This window comes from Epinephelus lanceolatus, chromosome 20, assembly GCF_041903045.1.
Source record: "Epinephelus lanceolatus isolate andai-2023 chromosome 20, ASM4190304v1, whole genome shotgun sequence".
In the NCBI taxonomy this organism is placed as follows: Eukaryota; Metazoa; Chordata; class Actinopteri; order Perciformes; family Serranidae; genus Epinephelus; species Epinephelus lanceolatus.
Window position 1 is genome coordinate 16,021,940 of NC_135753.1, and position 22,400 is coordinate 16,044,339.

At 40.7% G+C, this 22,400-nt stretch overlaps 1 protein-coding gene across 31 annotated transcripts in view; it reads right to left on the reverse strand.

Annotated features, from left to right (window-relative positions):
- Window positions 1-22,400, reverse strand: part of scrib (scribble planar cell polarity protein) — an 81,221-nt gene that overhangs the window by 29,574 nt on the left and 29,247 nt on the right. For 30 of the 31 annotated variants that reach the window (XM_078162493.1, XM_078162491.1, XM_078162487.1 and 27 more), the window contains exons 2-20: window positions 22,199-22,316; window positions 19,328-19,406; window positions 18,656-18,745; window positions 17,106-17,162; window positions 16,603-16,666; window positions 15,507-15,581; window positions 15,155-15,299; window positions 13,582-13,700; window positions 13,234-13,433; window positions 12,506-12,672; window positions 11,891-12,018; window positions 11,460-11,585; window positions 11,031-11,216; window positions 10,531-10,896; window positions 7,601-7,663; window positions 2,409-2,498; window positions 2,241-2,318; window positions 1,838-2,155; window positions 66-146 (exon numbers count right to left, since the gene is read on the reverse strand). In XM_078162493.1, the coding sequence (XP_078018619.1) occupies window positions 66-146; window positions 1,838-2,155; window positions 2,241-2,318; window positions 2,409-2,498; window positions 7,601-7,663; window positions 10,531-10,896; window positions 11,031-11,216; window positions 11,460-11,585; window positions 11,891-12,018; window positions 12,506-12,672; window positions 13,234-13,433; window positions 13,582-13,700; window positions 15,155-15,299; window positions 15,507-15,581; window positions 16,603-16,666; window positions 17,106-17,162; window positions 18,656-18,745; window positions 19,328-19,406; window positions 22,199-22,316 (2,550 nt within the window). The remainder of the gene's footprint in view (window positions 1-65; window positions 147-1,837; window positions 2,156-2,240; window positions 2,319-2,408; window positions 2,499-7,600; window positions 7,664-10,530; window positions 10,897-11,030; window positions 11,217-11,459; window positions 11,586-11,890; window positions 12,019-12,505; window positions 12,673-13,233; window positions 13,434-13,581; window positions 13,701-15,154; window positions 15,300-15,506; window positions 15,582-16,602; window positions 16,667-17,105; window positions 17,163-18,655; window positions 18,746-19,327; window positions 19,407-22,198; window positions 22,317-22,400) is intronic. The other variant, XM_033638457.2, reaches the window with a different exon arrangement.

The window sequence follows — 22,400 nt, forward strand, 5'->3', positions numbered from 1 at the left end:
AAGGAAGCCCTGTTCTGATCACACTGAATACTGATGCCTGCATGGAGGTGATGGGTAGTACTCACAGAGATCACCCTGTCGCCTACATGCAGTATGTTGTCTCTGTGTGCCGCTCCCCCTTCTGCGATGCGAGAGATGTAGATTCCCTGAGGAGAGATGAGAGAAATTGTCAAATATTAAACTTTCACCTATTTCTGAATAAATTACTTTGTATTGCTATACATATTTTAAGACTTGTTAACACTGTTTTTTAAAGGTGTAGTATGCAAGAATTGCACGTGTGTTTGGCAACACACGTGAAAATACAGGCAGACAGCAGATCTCTGCAGAAAAATACACCATCACACACTTCTAGCAGGTCATAAGCAATGACTGAGAGGGGTTATTTTTTCTTTTTTTCAGGAAAACCCTGCATAGTATACCTTTAAGAACTGCATATAAAAAGAGACGTTACTGATACTCGGTATCTAAAAATGGTTAAACAAGTGGGAGCAGTTACCAAGTTATTCCATGAATCTTTGCTGGCCTCCTGTGTGTGTATCAAATTAAACAGGGTCCTGGTAAACGGGTCTGGTGCAACAGGGTGCAATGCTGTGATGAATCAGTGTGCTAACTCTGAGCTGTCTAGAAGTTCAGTTACCAGTCAGTCAATGTGTGATATCCCACAGTGTGGATCTGAGCCAATAATAGAACTACCTTCATAAAGCGTGCCAATGGTAATCAATAAAAGAACACTGAGATAACAGCAGCCCACAATGCCACAAATTGTGATTTAAAGTTGTAAACATAAACAAAGAAAACTACACATGCTTTACAGCTGATAAACAATGTAGTCTTTGATCACTAAGACACATTAGGACTCTGCAGCACAGGCAGCTCATTAAAACCACGACCCCTGAGACATGCTGTCTCTTTTCTCAAACAAATTACACACTTTGTTAAACAAATAAAAACACAGCTGAACTCTGCCTCATTAAAACAAAATGTATAAACACATGCAGGAGCAAAGTCTACTGCACCTCCTCCCCAGATCAACCAATAACCAACCAAGTCACTGCATCCAAGAGGCAAGACTTACAGTCAGACCCGCCTAATTCATCAGTGTATGAGTCCTTTCCTCTTTGTGGGCTCGTTGAGCTGCATGAGTTGCAAAGCAGTATTGCACTGGCCCAAATAAATACACCTCAGCCTGTCCAGTTACACTGGACCTATCAGGTGTCAGGGCTGGCTATTCATATCTCCGTCTCCCTGGTGATGACTGTAAACTCTGCGGCTAGAATAGACGCTGTTAAAAGACAGATTGCTGCAACGGAGACTGCAAACACTCTGTGACCTAACTTCCTAACTTCAAGACTTATTATTAGTGACAGTATGAAAGATAGTGTTTTAAGCTTTTGAGAAGGCCTATTAAACTGGCGGCTGTGGGCCAACAACAGCCTGCTGATGAAGCCAGACCTCAGTCATATATCATACATGAAAAAGAAAAGCGTTAAACCTAGAAGATGAGCAAGCTGTAGCCTGCAAATAATTGTTATTGGGGGTTTTTTCTTGAAAAATGACTGATTCGACTGATGAAACTTTTAGTTATCAACACACTTGTGACTCATTTTTTCATCAGTCTACTGACTGATTAATCAACTTATTGAAACCTAATTGAAAAAGGTTCTTAAAACAATATTGGGATATTGATATCAACCATATCGCCCAGCACTATCTGAAACCATGATGTATACAAGGCACCTCACTGAGAGGAAGCCATCAAATATGTTCTCCATAGCCTATACACAATGTAATCTATAGTCAGATCATGGTTTAGTGGTGTCTTTGCATGTCTCACCGTGTCTGCTGTGCGGTAGGGCGTTGAGCCTTTGCCCCCTGCGATGCTGAATCCCAGCCCCTTGTCGTTTCGGATCAGGCAGGTGGACAGCCGCTGTCGAGGCCCGCTGGGAGTCGACTCTGAGTTGAAGGCAATGCCACTGCTCCGTCTCTCCCGTGGGAAGTAGTCGTCCTCTGGCCTCAGCGGCGTGGTAGTGATGGCGTTCTCTGGCTCCACCATACGCTCTCGTAGCACCGACATGGAAACCGTAGCACCGGAGCTACGCAGAGCTTCAACTGCTGTGTGATGTTCTGCTTCATGGAGGTCCACTCCGTTCACCTGAGACAAAGAGAGAATGACTGACTTGTAATGCTGTAAAACAGGTAAGTGTTGCAAAAGGAAAAGTTAACACAAACTGTTTTACCTCCAGGAGTTTGTCTCCCACTTTAACTCCTGCTCTGGCTGCAGGACCCTCTTCAGATACTCTGGAGATGAAGATTCCCTGAACACATCAACAAGAAGAGAAATTAATGTGTGTAATCAACAGGATATGATTTCTTGATCCTATCCAGACTCCACTTACACATCTTACCTCGTCATCCCCCTTGTAAGGTGTAGATCCTTTCCCTCCTGCTATGCTGATACCCAGTCCGCCTGTTTGTCGCATTATGGTCAGCGTGTGCTGCAAGTTGAGGAGGGAGGAGTCAACACAACTACTAATGAAACCCCTCTAAACACCACTCAGCTCAGGACAGATTGAGAGGGAGGCGAGCCCACAATGTTGTTAATTTCATTAATTAAAAGTTGATTGCCATTTATTGTCACATCTTATACTTCATTATATAAATTATGGGTGACCTCCCTCTTTCTGCCAGAAGGTGATGTCAGTCTTATCACAGCAGCATCCTGTCATCATGCTAACAGATAGATGGAGAGACACATTGACTTGTCTGGAGCCTAACGTCAGTTTCAAGTGGAAGATGGATGATTTGTGCCTTGAATTTAGCTTTACAGACATTTTAAAGAGTATGTTTAGTATTTGTTAACCTGAACTCTATTTTCCCATGTTTTGTGTCAAAGTAACTAATGCAAACAAGGATTTTTGAAACTGGTCCAATATTGAGCAAAAGTGCTGCAGGCAGCAGCCCCTTAACAGGCTGCAATGCAAGTCTCAGGGCGTGTGTACACTGTCAAATTACATCCACTAGACGTTCTTGAGTATGAGCCTTTTGTTCAACCAAAAAAAAAAAAAAAAAGCCCTGACATTGTTATCACCAAATCCACCAGACTCCATTTAAAAGAACTAAATTTTTAACTTGTATAGGGTCAGCACATTTCACATTTAACTGGGTGAATTAAGGAAAGATGTGGAAAGATGAACCAAGATGTTTTTTGTGAGTTTGTTTTGGTTTTGTCAACTTTAAATGAAGTGTATTTTACAAGGATAAAATCACTGTTTATTCAAATGGAGTCTGGTGAGTTTGACAGAAGCAATTTCAGGGCTGTTTCTGGTTAAAGAGAGAAGATCTTTCTCTTTGACAAAAGGTCTATTTCTGTAGGGATCTTTTCCATTATGCTGTCAGACACTTAGAATAATCTGAGCCTGTCAGTGGTTAAAACAAACACTTTAAGTAAATTTACAGTGTGCATATACCCAGGGTGGTTACATTAGAGCCTGTTTCACAGCTCTTGCTCAATACTGGACCAGTCTTCTCTGTTAGTCACTTAGACACTTAAAACATGAGAAAATAGGATCCAGGTTGTAAAATACCAAAGTTACTCTTAAGGTAAGTAAGCTGTATGCTTGTAAGTATACTGAAAACAGCATGGCCAAAAAATGGTCATCTATCAGTAACCACTTAACTGGCAGTAGACTTCAGACATATGTAAAGTGAAAAAATAAATAAACAGCCAAGGGCCTTCTTGAATTGGACTCACATAGGGTTGATCCTTACTTAAACATACAATGTGTCTTGTGTATGTGCAGGACAAGGGACTTTAAAACATGTGAGGTAAACACTACATATGGCATAACAGTTTATGTATATTCTGTGTACTTGCAAGCCATGCAAAACAGGGGAGGAACTGCGGACAAATGAGGGACAGGTGGAAGGAAAAGGGGGAAACGTCAGGAGTAACAGATGAAAAGAGTGTGCTGTGTCCTGGATGTGGAGACGGTGTTGGACTTGTAGTGTAGATACCCCAGTATTTGTTATAATGAGATCATTTCTTTAGCAAACAATACAGACATAACTACAAATGTCTTTAAGATCACAAAAACTTGACTGGCAGAGACATTTTTCATGCAATAGTAAATGGTACCCGTCCAGCGACACGTTTCAGTACAAGTTGTCTTCACCAAGACTGGACAGCATTAGAGAGAAATCAACGCTATAAACAAAAGCATGCTAGACATTTAAAAAATAAAAGAAACAAATACAAAACAAAAAAAAATCTACAGACGATTAAAGGGATAGGTTGGACTTCTTGAAGTGGGGTTATATGAAGTACTTCTTGATTGTCAGTGTATTACGCTCCAAGTTTGGAGAAGCAGGCAGGAGTCTGACACAGAAGCTAAGCAATGTACTGCTGTGGACAGGGTCAGCATCGAAATGTATTTTAGCCAAATGTATTTAATCTATATCAGTAAAGGTGTACGCTCTCTTAAAAGTAGGACTACATTGACGAAAACAGTAATTTTACTTTGTTGGAAATATGGGAGCTGTTGGTCTACTGCTGCCTTGATCAGGTCGTTTGTTTGCATTATTATGTAACTATGGTAAATCCAAGCAAACCCTTTAAACACCAAAGTCACGCAATAATAACACAAACAAACTGACTAATCGAGGCAGCGGTAGACCAGCAGCTCCTGTGTTCTGTGAGGTAAAATTACAGTTTTTGTCAAAGGAGTCTGGCTTTGAAGGAGCAATATAATGGTTTCAGTTTCCCTTAAAAAATTACTGTCTGACCGTACAATAAAGTGGTGAAAATATTCAAAATATAGTGTGCACTTAAACCGACAGTGATATTTTTAGTTGGGCCTTTTTTGGTGGATAAAAAACATATTCTTGCTGCCCCTGCCCACAGCAGTACATGGCTTAGCTTCTGTGGTGGTACTCCTGTTTGCCTCTTCAAACTGGGGGCGTGCAGACCGCCGTCTACTGTAGGTCACACACTGACTATGGACACTCATACAACCCCTCTTTAAAAAGTCTGAACCATCCCTTTAACAATTCAAATATTGTCATTTCAGCAATTTTAAAACTTGAGTCATGTGTAATCTATTAGTGTTTACAATATCAAAATCAAACTACTGAGAAGTAAACTTCTTCCATCTTCATCAGTCTGGAGCTCCTCCTCTTGTTGGCAGTTGAGTTACCTGCTATGAACCAAACAAAGACACCTGGAGGAAGCTGGTGAAGCAGCCCATTCATCCCAGGGCAACATGGAGTGGACAGGTGATGAAATGGAGTGAAGCAGCAGAAGCAGAGGAAAGGTAGCGTGGCAGAGACGTAGTGTGGCAGAACCTGATGCTGGACTGGGATTCATACTACTGTGGCTACAGTTTTAGCTGTTTGGGGGCAAATTCTGCCTAAAATGTGTGAACATTGTGTGAACATTTTAGAGATGTGGATTAACTTGAGGAAAACAACACAACTGAGGGCATCCAGGGGACTAATGATTACTTGTGAAGGTCAGGGTTTCCAACAAATTAATAATACTTGCAAGGCGACCAACAAAAGTATTTATGGTTTCAAGTGCTGCGCCATAAGCAAAGCTGTGGTTCACTGTAAACACAGGGGTTGTTGATTCTACATTACATACAATATGTTTATTACCAAAAGTCATCTGGCACTACAGACTATGCTGTTACTCAGAGCTCTGTATTTGATATTTACTTAGCACTGTTTATTCAGTGGATGGCCAAACAAAACTCCAAGATTAAACATTAGAATTCTGTTTAACTTACATGCTCTACTAGAGGACATCTGAGGCTCAACATGTAAGGCTTTAAGCTTAACCTTTTCCTGTACCAGCAAAAAAGAAAAGGAGCCTACAAATGATTAAGGAGATAAATAAAAAGGCCTGCTGCACCTCATCTTACTGGTGGTTATTTTATTTTATAATCAGGGGTCAGTCAAATGTTCACTGCAACTCCTTGTGGATAAAAAATATGGTGGATCACTTTTGTAATGGATAATGTTGCAAGGGTGGTGCCATAAAAGAAGCAGCCGTCATGATGAACCTGTTAGATTTAGAGCTGCAGTACTGGTGGTAGATATGAATGGCACAACATAATTAAGGTTGTAATGGTTTGTGTATATGTGCCAAAATGTCACAGTGCGGGGGCATAGTTTCGTGCATGCAGCCACACACAGAATACACAGTTTGTAGATTGGTGTACATTACGCAAAACCAAATTTCACAAGGACAGGATAGTTTGGCAGTGTTGCTTCATAATTGTAGGTTTTGTGAATGGATAGACATCCAACACCCTAACACACATTCGACAGCATCACCCAGATGTGCCGATCACCAGGATGAAGATAAAAAAACAAACTGGACCTGAACTCCCTCTCCCCGCTGCTTTTAAAGCAGCCTCTAGACTTAGAAACAAAACACTATAAAACAGTTACTGGATTGGCATTCACATTGGCGTAGAGGCAATTTGGAACTTATCGTAACTGTCATCCTGACGCACAAATTTTATTTTTTACTATTCTCTTAATTTTGTATTTTCAATTTCATACCATAAGCAATGCTTTACAGTTTAATAGCCTGCTGTGACCTGTTGCCTTTTGACAAAAATCTCAGCTCAGTGTTCCTACAGTGTAATACAGAAGGGTCTTATTCTGATAAAAATAGTTAACCAAAGTTGCCAGAGGGCAAAATGTGACCTTAGTCCCCTACAAGAGGATTTTGTCCGTCTTTGACACTTGCACTACTGTCTGTTAAAAATAAATGAGGAGAAATGTATCCCTATATGTTTGTTTTTTTCCCGCTGTATCAAACTCAGATCAAGCCGTGACCACTGAACCAGGATATGAACCAAACTGTGATTTCTGTGTAAGGTTACACATGAACATTATGTATGGAAATTTTGTCCTGTGACTAAGAGCTTGCACAAGGATGGACTAGACAAAATATCAATGGTGATTAACAGTTATGACGGCTTTTCATGATAAAATTAACAAACAAAATAAGTAGGAAATATCTGAAATTAAGTCTAAAAGTGAGAAATAAAGGAGAGATGCATGTGCACATTATATGTTTGTCACATCATGAAAAAGAAACTGTTAGCTAGTGTGTAACAGTAAGTTAACCAAGCTGACCCCATTGGCATTTGATTCATTATTAAGGGACCTACAGTAAGTGTTCAGTCAAATCCTATAGGACATTTACTTCGCTAACTGAAGCTGGTTAGATACATGGATACATCTGAGTAGAAAAATATAAATTATTGTCAACAATTTATCAATATCTGGAGTGCATCTAATTTCCCCTGATGCACTTAAACGCAGCACATTTGTGACACCTGCAAAAAGGAAAAGGAAAAAGATAATGACTGTAATAAATAAAACATGGCTACTTCCTTCCCGCATCCTGGTTCTGCCACACTGGCCATCTCACAGATGAGTTGTGGTTAGGGGGCTCCTAATGATTGGCTTGGATTAACCATGGATTTCTGTTGGAACTTTTCCACCTCTAAATACAGGTGGGTGAATGAGTGGGTGAGTGGGGGACATAGAGAGACATACTGGACAGGAAAGAGTATGTACAGACCTCTTCCTCCTCAATTCGAGCAGGTTCAATCAGCAGATTATTGACTTGATCAAATGACACCCCCTGTTAGGACAGGAACCAGCGAGAGGCATGCGGATTAGTCAGGCCAAAATAAAAATATGCTCACACACCCACTGAAAAGTAAAACAAAATACACTTTCTCACACTTTCCATAAACTTCACCAAACACACCAACACTCAAATGTCTGCTTGCAGGTTGTGGGACTTAAAAGTCCACTGGGATGGACCACCTTGAAGCAGAAATGATCCCACACTCACACCCCAGCCACCAGAAGCAAATACAGGCAGAGATGAAAGGACAGGACCAAGGAGCTGAGCTACAGCGCAACACACACAGTGTAGAGAGAGCGGACAAAAGAAGGCAAAAGCTCCCATACCAGAGTAAGCCCAGCCTCCACACCACAGAGAGAAAATTCCTCCAGGAGTAATCTTTAATTCAAACAACATGCCTACTTTCTTAAAAGAAAATATGGTACAAGATCATAGTATACTTTCAGCCTGCAAAAAGCCAAAATATCTGAGAAAATTTTTGAAAAGTAATTCACAGAAAGTTCCACAAAAAGGTTTAAGAAAATCACAGCAACTGAAATTTTTTTTTGCTGGATCTGATTTACAAGAACAATGTTTTCATCAGTTAGGACTTGGTGTTACAATCCCTGGAGTTACAGCCCGCTTCATGCCAGAGCATAGGTGTTTCAGCCGTGACCACCTGGCAGAGCCACCCCCCGATACATCATCAGTTGTGCACCTCAGGATCTTACAGGGCTGCCACTGAATGTCAAGGATTCGAATCATGAGTTGGAGAACCCTCAGTCAAATGAAATCCTTCAAGTCGTGCAGCTGTTTTTTTCAGTTTTGTTTTTGTGTCAGTTAGAGTGCAGTGTACGTTTCAGTCCCCAGATTTAGCTGCAGAGTGAGTGCACCTCGCTTTCACACTGCTCTCCAGTACAGGCAGGAGGAAGAGAGGTTTGCCTGGTCAGGCTCTGTGATAACGTTATCATCTGCCTTCTGCTTAGAAGTGGTGAATTTACAGCTCAAACAACTCAATACCATATCGCGCCTGGCTTTTTATTTGATATCTAGTGTCTGCAAAAAGTGTTGTTTCGCATTTCCAATCTGTCATTTGTGTAGTTAGCACAGATTAGCTTGGAAGGCTAACTTGCTTAGCGTAAACATTGCGGTCATCCTGAATATCCCACAGAAACCCATTCAAACTTTTACTGTGCATTCATGTGGTGTCAGAATAATAGAAAAAATGAGCTCCCAACTGCGAAAATTCATGTGAACGCCCCCTCGGGACGGAACAACAACTGGGAAAAGTGGGCAAAAATTTTGGTGCGTGAGTTGCCAGGTTGACGTCATATATGCAGAGACATGGTGGATGAAAAGTAAATGCTCAGTTGATAGTAATAAACTTTGCTTAATTCAAATCTGGGAGTCTGGGACAAAATCACTTTGTAATATAAAGCTTCAAACTGTTATCAATGTGTTGTTCAAGAGCAATAAAATACAACACATCTTCTTTGTAGCGTTCATGTTGTTCCCATGTTACCACTTAAAGCTCATAAACACAGCAAAGTCAGAAGAACAACTTTTCAACTTGAGAAATGGGATCATCTGAGGAGCACTTAAATGCAGCATTAAAATCTATACTTGAACAGCCAAATCAGACTTGACTGATATATTCTGAGTTGGGTACAGCCCTACAATCTTACTCTCTGCAATAATTTAAACATCCCATAAAAGATTATTACCATATGACACAAACAAGGCTCGTTGGATCTCATATTCCAGCTCTGCCTGCACAAGCTCTGGTTGGTCTGGGGTCAGCCACTCAAACAGACCCACATTCACAAACACACACAAAACAGATTTGGCGAGATGATGATGTTTGATCATAGTGTTAAAAAGGATTTCTACAATCAGCGTGATAAATCAAAAAAAATAATTCATCAAGTCTCCCCAAATACTAATGATCAGTAATAAGGAGATTCATTTTCATAAGCAGCACCAGCGCAGACTTCACGCACTCCATTCATTCTTAACAAGCACACAAGCACAATGTTACAAGAGCAGAGTGTGAAAATGTCATTATTCAATGGAATCAGGAGAAGTTTAGTACTGAGCTGGGCCAGTGTTGTGCAAGAAAGGCCTGCAGCTGCTTGTGTGGAAGGAATATTTAACATTTAACATCAAAGAATTCATATCTGGTACGTTAATTGTGCATAAACAAAGATCAGGAAGCTACCTCAAGTGGAAGCAAAAAGGTTTAAAGTGACATTTATCTATTTCTTCTCCAAGTATAAGACAATGTGTGTAAGCTTTTTTATGTTTACGTGTCAAAGAAATCTCAATGATGTTAGGTACTGAAAGTGTTTGTATGTGTTTGTTGAAGGACATCTTGTCTTTGCGTGAGACAGAGCAAAGACGAAGCAAAGCTCTGAGACTTGTCGAGTTTGTGGTTAAACCACAAAATCAGCTCCTGAGGAAAACACTTTGATTTACAGCTCAAGGGTAGACATCTTTAATTTCACTGTGACCAGTGACCCTGCATGCAATGCCACATCCTTAATATATGCTGGCAGCCCACTCCAAACTGAATGCAACTTGCAAGGTGGTAAGAGCACTCTATGCATACAGTATTAAGCGTTTGCATAGATGCAATGAGCAAGCAAAAAATATATTCAATTTAAATATATTCTCAACATGAATAGAATATATGAGCATATTATAAGTTAATAAACTGATGTGCTGTGTGATGTGCCTACACTATAAGACTATGGACGGGATTTCTAATAAGGATGCAAATGTAGGTGGTGAAATATTGTTTTTTTTCTACTCATAATATGCATAAGTTTCGACCCAGCTTCCTGAACTGCACCCTGCCAGTGGTGGGAACTATTCGTTACCTTTACTTGACTGGAGTTGACCTGGAGCCGGCTGTCGTCAAGCTCCTCCATTCTGTGATGGTGCTGAGGGGTGTGTATATTTTGCTCGTCCTCTTCGTCCTGCTCGTCCTCATCAGCTTGTGTCGAAGAGTTCAGGCCGTCAGGACTGAAGCCCTGCAGCAGCGCAGCCACCGCCTCAGGCTTGGGCAGCTTGGTGATTTTGAAGTGCTTCTTGTAGTGTGGCGTGTCCTTTCTGATCAGACGCTGCTTCTCTGCGGGGAGAGCCGGCCTCTCCTCCTCGTCACTCTTCTCGCCATCTTCCCCATCCTCGTCTTCGTCTTCCTCCAAACCACGGATGATGGGCTCCTCTGCAAAGTGCACCGTGGGCTAGAGAAGAGGGGACCAGAGAGAATTTTCCTTGAGTCAACTAGGGGAACAGTCTTTCTTCTTAAAAAGGTTTTAGCCAGGTAAATACATACAGATTCTCACAATTTTATGAATAAGATGTTTTAAATATTCACCTCAATGTACTCCACCTCCATCTCATCCAGCTCTTCCTCATCCTGAGGGGAGTGGCCGTCTACAAGGTCTTCCCTTTGTGAGGCCACGGTCACGTTTTGTCTGTCCTCATGGGAGGTGGCTGACAGTGTGCTATTGGACACCTGAGAGTCGTGACTCTGATTGGAGAGGTCACTGAGCCGTTTCTCCTTAAACCAAAAGCATCAATTCCATTAATTCAGGATCAAGTTTACCACTGACTAATGACGCAATAAGTGGAGGTACATTTCTGTTTTTATTTTGTGCATAGTGAGGCCTTTTATCAGTGTAAACACAGCATGTGAGTGATGTCACAAGCCAGATAGATTACTACAACAAAATCAAATCTCTAAATGATAACTGGCTGCTGACAGACTTGACAAAATTATCATTACACAGTTTGATGTGTGTACCTGTGGATCAGGGGACTCTTCTTCTCCATCAGGTCTGGATGTGTAAGCTTCATTCCTCCTCTCCTCGATCACCTTCTTCATCACCTTCAGCTCACTAGGGTGCGGCGTGGCTCTGCGCTGAAGGCCCTGACACAAAGAACAACAGATTGAATGTGAATAAGTCAACAAATTGGCATAAGTATGGAGCTTCATAACTTTGATCAAGCACAGAAAACAGTCACATGACTTGGTGAAAATAAAAAAAGAATCCCCTTTCACTTGGACTTGATGTCTCACTCAAAGCAAAACTATTTTCAATCAGGATAAGCTCAGACAAATGACAACAGAGATGTACAGTATCAATGCTGAGAAGAAGGGCAAAACAAAAAATAATCTGAGCGAAAAGACATATAAAGGAAAATAGGTGACACTGTATTGTTGTGTTTCCTCACTCTGCGCTCTGCAGCAGCCTCATCATCCTCGTCCTCAGCCTTGGTCTCTTCCTGGAACTGGATGACTGACACTCGATTCAGGTTGCTGTCCGTCCAGCTGTCATCTACACTGTTCTGCAGCAGGTTCTCTGTAGAGCATGAAGGTTAAGTGTTGAGTGGAGAAAGTTGTCAATATAAGCTTAAAGATAGAATACTTTTGAGAGGACAGCTTCCAGAACAAGATTCTGCAAAGTCTCACAAACCATGTGGGGTTTTATGAGTTACCACAAGTTATCTAAATAACTAATACAAACTGTAGCTCCATATATGAGCCAGCTTTCCTACCAGTTAATACAGCAAATAACATACTATCTTATTATTAAAAATAAGAGATTTAAGGATCAATTTGTTGAACAGATATGTCTCAAAAATATGCATTGTCATATAACAACAAAGAATCAAGTAAAGTCACACTATTGTGATTTAAAACGTGATAGAGTTGCATTAGGACACATGCACAGAAGATTTAAATGTCTTACAGATTTGAGTGACAGACCAAGACTTATCCTGTCATATATGTCTAATGAAAAACAATCCAATTAAAACTTCACACTGCATTGGCTCAGTGCCACTCACCAAGGCTCGGGGAAGGCTGCTGGGGTAGTAAATAGCAGGTCAGCACCTTCTCTCCCGTGCGCTCATCGTCCTCTGTCTGGAACTTGAGCATTGGCTGTGACTGGTTCTCTGCAAGCCACATGGCCTTCAGGTTGAGGTTTGTTAGGGCAAAAGGCAGGTTTTGTAATCTGGACAAAAGAAAGGATGAAGGATGAGCCAAAACGTATTCTGTTCAGTAAGAAACATTAATTATCATTCACCTGGTACTTTTCTGATCTGACAGAGTTAAATCGGCAATCACAAAACTCTCTAACGTGAAGTTAAGAGTTTAAAGAAACTATAATTTAATGCATTCATACATTTGGACGTGCACTGTTAAGTGAACACAGGGAGAATAAAATAATACAGGAATAACCTTCATACTTCTGCAGAAAGCTTGCACCCTCTTGAACCTTTTGGAAATTACCAAAGACCCTTCGACAGTGATGCATTTGCTTGAGGTTTTCGAGACATTATTTCCATAATTTAGTACCACAGCTTTAAAAATACTTCTACATGCGGTGATATTATTATCTCCTGAACACAGTAAACAGGCAAAATTGGAGGAGCAATGTCTCTGCAGGATACTGGTAACGCCAAAAAACCCTCTTGGCAAAGGCATTCTAATTAAATCTTTGACCTTAGCATGAAAGGCTGCTGTGACTTTTTTTTTTCTTTTTACACAGTTCAGCGTGTTAAGTGTGGTTTACCTGTTTCCAGCCACATCCAGCACATGCAGCTCAGTGGCATCTGCAAGCTCAGCAGGCAGCTTGCCCAGGCGATTGTCTCTCAGTGAGAGAACGTTGAGGCTGGCACAGCCGCCCAGCTCTTTGGGCACGCTGCCCAAACGGTTACGGTCTACATTCAGGTTGGTCAGCTTCTTCAGCTTGCCCAGCGAGCGAGGAAGTGACTTTGAGGGAGTAAGAAGGGAGCCATTAATATTCAGTGGAATGATAATGAAGCTTAATAGCTGTTAATTGGACTTGGGTATTGATGTGCACACATAAATCCCAACTGGGTCAGTGCAGGGCTGCTGGAAGTGGTTTATATCTCCCTACCTGTAAAAGGTTCTCTGTCAAGACGAGTTCTGTGAGGTTTTCACACTCTCCTATTGAATCAGTCAGGTGGGTTAGTCTGTTCTGGTCCACCTTTAGGATGGACAGCTGTTTCAGGCAACCTGGACACAAAACACAATAACATTTTAAAAACTGTAGCAATAGGACACCAACAATAGATGAGACATGTGATCTTTTCCAATATGGGCCCTTGCACTTTAATAAAATAAACTGTATTTAAAAATGAAAACAAGCTGTTGTCACTGACATTGTTTTTCCAGTAGAGGGCAGTGCTGGTCTTATTTGACAGAGCACTGTCTGCTGCACACAGTAGGCCCACCCCAGACTTTACTTAATCTGGTGCTGCCTAATTAGATGGCAAAGTTTCCCTGAGTGCTCAAAAAATACACTTTCCACAGAAGGCACAGAGAAAAAAGAAAAACTGAATACACTAATTAAAATGAGCAAACTGTTGCTGTTCTTTCATGTCACCCTACACTGGCCTTATTTTGGGCTTTCTGTTTGAGAAACATTTGACGATATTCTAACATATGTACAAACATTTAAAAGGGACTGACTTTATGAAACGCGAGGAACATTACAATAGAGATGACTGTTACTAACTCAATATTTATCTATTAATTTGGGTGATGAATTTTATGACATAATTTCATGTTCCGATCCTGCTTTCTAAGGCCACGTTCAGACTGACTTGAGCCCTGCAGCTTTCTAATTTTTAACTGAATGTCAGTCCGACGATGTAGCATGGCTGCCAACACAGAGTCATCCAGCAAAAATTACTTTCCAAAGTTGTAAAATCCTGTTATTGAGTATTACACAATGTTGTGCAGGGTTTTGCTGTTCAATAAGCCCTTAAAAGCATAATCTGTTACTCAAACTGGACTTTCAGGATTGTTCTTCATGTCTCACTGGTAGCTTACACAACACACTACTAACACATCTCCCTACAGTTTTAACGCAGGGCTGTTTTCAGTCTAAATAACTATAACAATAGCTATTTTTAAACTACCTGTTCAAGGCAGGAATCTAGCGCTGTTGTTTCGTCTCTCCGCTCTTCATAAAAGGTACAAACACGGATTGGGGGTAAGAGTTGTTCCACCCTTAAGCCAGCAGTCAAAGTAGTAACAGAGCCAAATCATCGTCGCTGAAAAAAGTGTGGACTGGCAGGAGAGGAGGGTGTGATGTCTGATGACATATTATATGTGCGACCCACCACTGGGAGATTTAAAAAGCAGCTAGAAACAGTTAGGAGCTAACTCAAAGACGAGGTACAGCAGCCCAAAATGTCTGCACCCTGAGGAGACAATGAGACCCACAAGCTCCTTGTGCTCCAAGCAGAGGATGTCATCAAACGCTATATAACAGGGACGGCAAATAATTGTTATTGCCATGTTATTGTGCAGAAATTCTGATACTTATGTATGTCACACTAGAGACCATTGCTGTTGTGTTACACGTCACGCCGGCAAAACGAAGGAACTTCACTGCCGCAGTATTGCAGGATCTTTGTGTAAAATGGCTCATGTTCCTTTCTGCCCTTCTTGTGTTTTCTCACCTATGCTGTCTGGCATGACCTCCAGCAGGTTCTGTGTGAGCAGCAGGTCAGTGAGAGCCAGGAGGCCGTTGAGCTCTGAGGGGAGCTCCTCCAGACGATTCTCTGACACATCCAGACACACCAGTCTCCGGAGGTTCCCAAGCTCCTTCACAAACACAATAAATACCACTTTCAGTGAGCCGCAGAGGCACAATACAACCATTACCTTCACAGCACAAACAAGGGAAGAAATCTGCTAGTGGGAGTTAGTTCTGCATATGCGTAATATAGTTTTATAAATATTTCAAAATAAAAAACATAACGTTGTTGAAACAGGACAGCTTTTAAAAAAAGCAAATTAAACTGCACTTACTGGTGGTAATGAGGACAACTGGTTACGGTCCAGCCATAGCTCCCTTAGATTGGGGAGAGCACCGAGGGTGTCCGGCTAAGTAGGGACGAAGCAGAGAGAAGGAGAGGAGGGAGAACATTAGGGCAGTTGAACTATTTTTGTTCATGTTTGAAGTGCAAAGCAAGAGACTGTATGCTCTAATCAACACACGCAACAGTAAGTGAATCTGCTCCATTTGAAAATGGTCAGAGGGGGTGAGACCACAGCAAACAGAAATCACGTGTCCTAAGTGGACACGCACACTGTACATGAAGTGGATGATTAAAGGCATCGTTTATTCACGTCAACATTTTGATGTGAGTATGCGGTAGAGCAGCTTAGCCTTTCATTCACAGTTTTTATTAGTATGACTTCTACAAGAGTGAAATGTTCAGTTTGACTTAAATTGTAATCTAAATTGATCTGATCTGATCTGATTTTCAATCTTTGTATTAGTGTAACAGGTAAATAAATTGAAGAAACATGATCTTTAAACAGAGTTCCTCTCATTGGGATCTGGGATTCCTTACACTTTTGTTGAAGCTTCAAAATTTTTTCAGTATTTGTTTTGCTCACAGGGCTAAAGTCTCAAAATGACGTCAAATTAAAGTGATGAGTGAAATTAAGGAGAATGTATGTTATGCAGTGGCTTATGCCAGGCAGGGTTACATCATGATGTCAGGTATTTGCTCAGCCCCCGCCCTTTTCAGGTCATGAGAATTTGTTTACCATCCCATGAGACATGGTAGGCGTTCCCAAGCTCTAAGCAGCGCTCACTGTGTGGTATAGGACATGCAGGACCTCAGGTCTAGCAGACAGGTTCTGCCATGTTTGGTGAAGTAAACATGTGGTTCAGATCATAATTATGTGGGAATGTGAGATGGATATTTGTGATATGTGTCACACTGTGTGTGTGTGTGTGTGTGTGTGTGTGTGTGTGTGTGTGCGCGCACCCACAGTGCAAACCTAAAAATAGATTATTTCAAGGCACAACTGAGTGTGCTGTTTGGGTACTCAACAGTGAATTATCTATTGTGTAATATACTGAATGGTTAAAGGGGATGAGTTGGTGACTTACCAAAACTTCCAGTTCATTGCTGCCCAGGTCCAGCTGTTCCAGTTTCACCAGGAAAGACAGCGACCTGAATACACACACAAAATAGCACACACAGTAAGTCACACAAGCATGTGCCCTGAAAGAACAAAGAGCAGAACTTTGCAAACTATAACAACATACCATTATTTGGCATGTACTAACATACGCAAAGAATGTTTCTAAACTGTTGTCACGACAGTTAACCTGTAGTTTCTGTCATGTTCATTCACTCTGCTATAAATCTCTCCTAAAACTGTTACATTTGTAAATGAGAGAGCTTCTACCTAAAGCACAAGATGAGTCTAATGCTGATTTATAAAAATAAAGGATAGTAACAGTGATAAAGGAGAAACAGCTGTGACAATTCCTCATTCATTGTGTGATCACTGTACTGTCAACAGGCGCTTATTGTGCTCAGTGGAAATGGTGGGAAATTTTATAAGAGACAGAGCCTTGCGTATGTCCACTGGAGGGAGATGACTTACGTAGGTAGAGACTTCAGCAGGTTCTCCCTGAGCTCCAGTGTCACCAGGTTGGCCAGGCTATAGGAGGAGGAGTGGCAGTGAAAAGGAGGCAAGTGAAAGAGAAAGAGGGGCAGGAGTTGGCATGTGGCAAGAGGAAAGAATGGTGGAGTAAGAGAGGGGGAGAGGAGAGGCAGGTTGGTTAGTCAGATGGCAGGTCTGTTCAACCGGGCTGCCTGGCATGGTGAGGGGCTCCTCCATCTGTCTGAGCACAGCAGTGGCCAAGAGCCCAGAGACTGGCTGCCTCACAGTCCACTGGGCAACAGAATTACACTCCCTGAAAACCTGCTCAGCCTCCTCATGTATCAAGATCTAACTGAGTCGGAGGCCTTCAGTCTGGAAACATGGATCAGTTTGATGGCTTGATTACAGAGATTTTACAGTTTATCAAACAGTTATCAAATAAACATCCTTTAACACCACCCAACCAAGGTTATTATCATTTATTGAAACTAAAAAAAAAAATAAAAACAAAGTAAAAACTATGTGTGACAAAACATTTTAGTCAACTGAAATAAAAAATAAAAACTAGACTTTAGGATAAAATGAAAACTGACTAAAACAATATTGTGTATTTACAAAACTAACTCATAAGATAATATACAGGAAATGTCAATAGTTTGTCAATTTGGTCAAATCTTCAACACAACAAGCACAAGGAGGAATCTGGCATCTGTTTATGGAGACTTGAGTATGACTGTAAATCAACTGCCATCAGATGGTGCTGTCTTTGTATTGTAACACATATTCTGAACTATCTTGCTCCTGACGGAACCCCCTATTATTATAATAAATAAAAAAGACTAAAACTAATCATGAAACTGAAACTAATCAAAACTAAACTAAAACAAAACATTTTAAACAATAAAAACTTAAATGAAAAAAAGCAAACACAGTCTGGAAATGAACTGAAACTAAAGTGAATTGAAAACAAAACTAAACAATTAAAAAAAAAAACTAATAACAGTCACAGTAATAATAAAAATTATGCCCTGCACCGAAATAAAGTCCTGTTTTTCAAGATAATTTAAATGCCCATCTGCACTTCAGTTCATGAACTTTGCTAATGCCATTTCCTTGTGAGTACCCTATCGGCTCTGCACATGTGCAACTGCCAATGACGATGAAAAGGAAGCGAGAGATAGCTCACTCCTTTGCTACTTTTATTATCAGCTCCCAGACAAAAAGAATGTGTTTGATTCTTCACTTGCCAGATCGGGTAAGTGAGCTGCTAGATTACTCGCCCTTTGAGGCATTATATTCGCCACAGGCAGTCAGGCAATCCTTATTCTTTAGCCCTGCTTACATTAGAAAATAGTGAGAGAGCTTTCAAATTGTTGGATGTATTAACTATTTTAAAGAGAGTTGTAAGTCAATATGATTAAGGTTTTTCAAGCAGTGAAAGTTCTGTACCATAATTAAAATCTGAAATTTTCAATCACTTATAAGGACATGACAACAGTTTCTTTAACTATCAAAATATCCACTTTAAGCCATTGTGCACATGTACATACTTTCCAATGTCGTTGGGCAACGTCTGCAATGACACGTCGTTGAGCGCCAAGTGAGCCAGTGCTCGGAGTTGAGTGAAACCATCCGGCAATCTGAAGCAGAAAGACAGGAGGGGAAACAGTGGAGAAGAGACGCTTATAGGGTTTTATTGTACAATGCATGGGATCACTTGACTCACACACAGAGCTATTAACCCTTTCCATGTGCCCACCTGTTAAAGTATTCAGCATCAAAGCTTTAGCCAGTCATCCAATTGTTTTGCTATAGTAGGACGTTATGTGTTACATAAGATGCATCAAAAAATGCAATCAGAGGGCGGTGCAACAGTGACTGGATTTACTAGAATCCAGGTTAGGTTAATGTACACTTGTATTTCATACAGAACCGTTTGGTTGGAAAGCACGCTGTCACACAAAGCATGATCACCTCCGGCCATTTGCTCATGCTCTGTGCATAATTATTTCTTAGCAGACTCTACATTCAAACACACAATACAATTCATTGCACATTTACAACAGGAAACCAAAGTTATTAGAGCAAACAAATGACACTTCTCATGCTTTGTTTCATTTTTCAAAGCAGCTCCGCTTCTCTCCCCTTGTTGCATCTGGGCAAACATCATATTTTCTCACAGTGATGATGAATAGAGTAACCGGCAGTTCCCACTCACTTACCTGGACAGGGGGTTTCCACTGAAGTCTGCGATCTCCAAGGCCCTGCAAAACTTAATGCTCTCGGGGATCTCAGGAATGTCTGCAGGAGAAAAGAGGAGGTGAAGGGGGGGAGAGACAGGCATCAGCACCATGGATACACAGATGTAAAGCAAAGGGGGGGCATATTCTATGAAGCGAATCATTTTAAGTTCCTTATAATCGCAACCAGATGGCCAGGAGCAGGAAAGTGCGAGAAAAGAAGGGAAAAATGAGACAGAAAGAGATGAAAGTTGAAATAGGGAGGACACAGTGAAAGTTCACTAATACATCTTCATTTTCCTCCGATCACATAAAATCTAGAGAGCAGTCTGTTACTTTAGTTTTTTATAGGTTGGTGTACCATGTATGGTAAAACGTAGAAATTAAAGGAAGGTCAAATAAGAAGAGAAAAGGAGGGAAACCAATTTGTAAGAGATTGATAAAACATATAAATATGTAAAAGTTTACAGCAGTATGGTGTTAAGGTCTCTGACCACAGAGCTGTTTGACTAATTCTGACACAGGCACAATAGATGGAGATTTAAGTGACAATAAGAAATGAGAAAAAAGAAAAAAAAACACACTGGTTGTAGCATGAAAATAATGATTTACATTGGTGTATGACAGATCATTTATTCAAAGCTTGCACTGGGCTAAAGTTCGGAAACACTACATCTTACCCCCATATTAAGAACTGGACTATACATACACATATAGAAGGCACAAGGTGAAACCTGACCTATAGGCCTGACCACCAAAGAACATTTACAACAGGATCCTGCAGGTGCAGGTTAAGAAATCCCTACTGAGCCAAGCAGCCTATGACGCTTATCTGGCTCAGCGTCGTCCTGCAGCAGGAGCAGGCGAGCATACAGGCAGACAGATGGGAAAGGCCCTTACAGGCCACTGCACACTGCTCCCACAGCACTTGATGCAGTGTGAGGCAGAGCAGATGTCTCACATCTACCATATAGGCCCTTCCTGCCACTGAGTATCAGTGTATTTGTGTGCAGCATGCAAGGACACAGAGGGCAAGATATTTGTGTGTGTGTGTGTGTGTGTGTGTGTGTTACAGCCCCAAATGAAAGGAGATTCACCTCTCAGTAATGTGTACGTAATATTATTTCTGACAGCATTATGGTGTTGAGTTTCCTTCTTTGCTTGTCTTACAGAAATATTTTGAGGGCATGGTGATTCATGTATGAGTATGTCTGTTGTGCCCAGGGGTAAACTGGATAATCTGGCAAGGCCAGCCAGCTAATATTCATCTAATAGCTGTTGCTGCTAGTGTGTTGATTCTCTAACTGATTTGGCTTTGCTCGTGTTGCTTAACACCACATGGTAGATACTAGTTTACCCCCTTTTTGTTTTGTATTTTTGAGGGCAGGGAATAGAGCATTATGAGGCCACTGCATCTGTCAAATTTCTTGCCTCCTCCAGCTCTTGACAAAACTGTGACAGGTGTCTTCATGGAAATTACATTTTTCTTCAAGTGTTGCACTTGGTTAATTTCTGTCATTTGTAAATGCAACTGCTGCATTATTCCAGTGTGGCAGCACTGTATCGTAATCAGCACAGTGCACCGGGAGAGGCGCTGCCAAAATTGCGAAAGAGGAAGAAAAGAGCCGTCTGTTTTTGGCTAGACCAGAATTAGGACAGCCCGGTGTGCCAGTGTTTCTGCTGGTAAGTGCCACTACAGCAAAAAAAATAAAAAAATAAAAAATCCAACAAGAGTCCTTTTCCCTGTTGTGTGATGTGTAGCCTCATTTGATATTGCTAGGTGGTGTTGATAAATACAGTTGCAAACTGCAGTCTGCACTTGTGAACACTGCTCCATGCAACTAAGCATGTGTGCCTGAACGTTTTCTTGTTCAGCAACTACGACATGTTTACACCGGTGACTTGTAAGGAAACAAAGTAGGTCTTCATTTATCAACTTTGTCCCACTTTCAGTACAAAAGTTCAAACAGACAAATGTAAATCAAGATATCAGTTCACTACAATACGTGAGAATATGACTGCCACATAACTATATGAGAATTTCATTTAAAGTAGGAGGGAGAAAAATCCAAATAAATTATATAAAAGAAACAGGATAGTCTGTCTTATAAAAGTGTCTTGTAAAAGAGTGTGCGAGGGAATTATTTAAAATGAAATTATTTTTTAAAATCTAATTTCTGAGTTCCTCAAAAGATCTGTATTTGTGTAAATAATATTTTGCCAGCAGCACCAAATTGTTTATAAGATATTTAGTTTATCAGTATTTGTGGTCATACTCTAAGTCTCAAACATCACCTAACCACAACTGGACATTTTATGAATAATTTTTCAGACATTTGATAAATATTTGTCTGACATTTTATGAATATGTTTTTTGGACATTTCAGTAATTTTATTTATATTTTCGGACATTTTATCAATATTTTTCAGTTACTTTATCAATAATATTTCTGACATTTTATGAATATTTTTTCTGAGAATTTATTAATATTTGTTGGACATTTTATATATATTTTGCTACTTATCAATTCATCTACAATTCATTAATAAAGGTCATTTTAGTTACTATTATAATGATTAGAATTTCTAAATACATTGCTTGTAAAAAAAAGTTTTTGCTTGAGCCAGTGTAAGGCACAGTACACATGCACATGTGTGCACATGATCGGGATGGTACCACCTCTGCCTCATTTTGAGCCAGGAAAAACCCTGTGGGGGTGGTCTAGACAAGAGCGGAAGGTTATTTTAAACGCATCATTAAAGTAATTGTGTGTTAATGGGTGGTCTTAAAGGGCAGGGATTGTAGAGCAACTGACATGAGTGCACAGTGAACTTGAGTATGTATTTGTGTACCATTTCTGGAGATGTCCAGTTCCACCAGCTGCATGAAGTTGGCCACCTCAGGAGGAAGTCTCTGGATCTCATTGTCACTCAGGCCGAGCTTCCGTAAGTTCAGTAGTCTGAAAAAAGGCTGTGGAGAAAAACGGTAATATATCAATCAAAACAGAACATAAAACTGAGAGATATTACTATCAAATCTATAAAACCCTATACA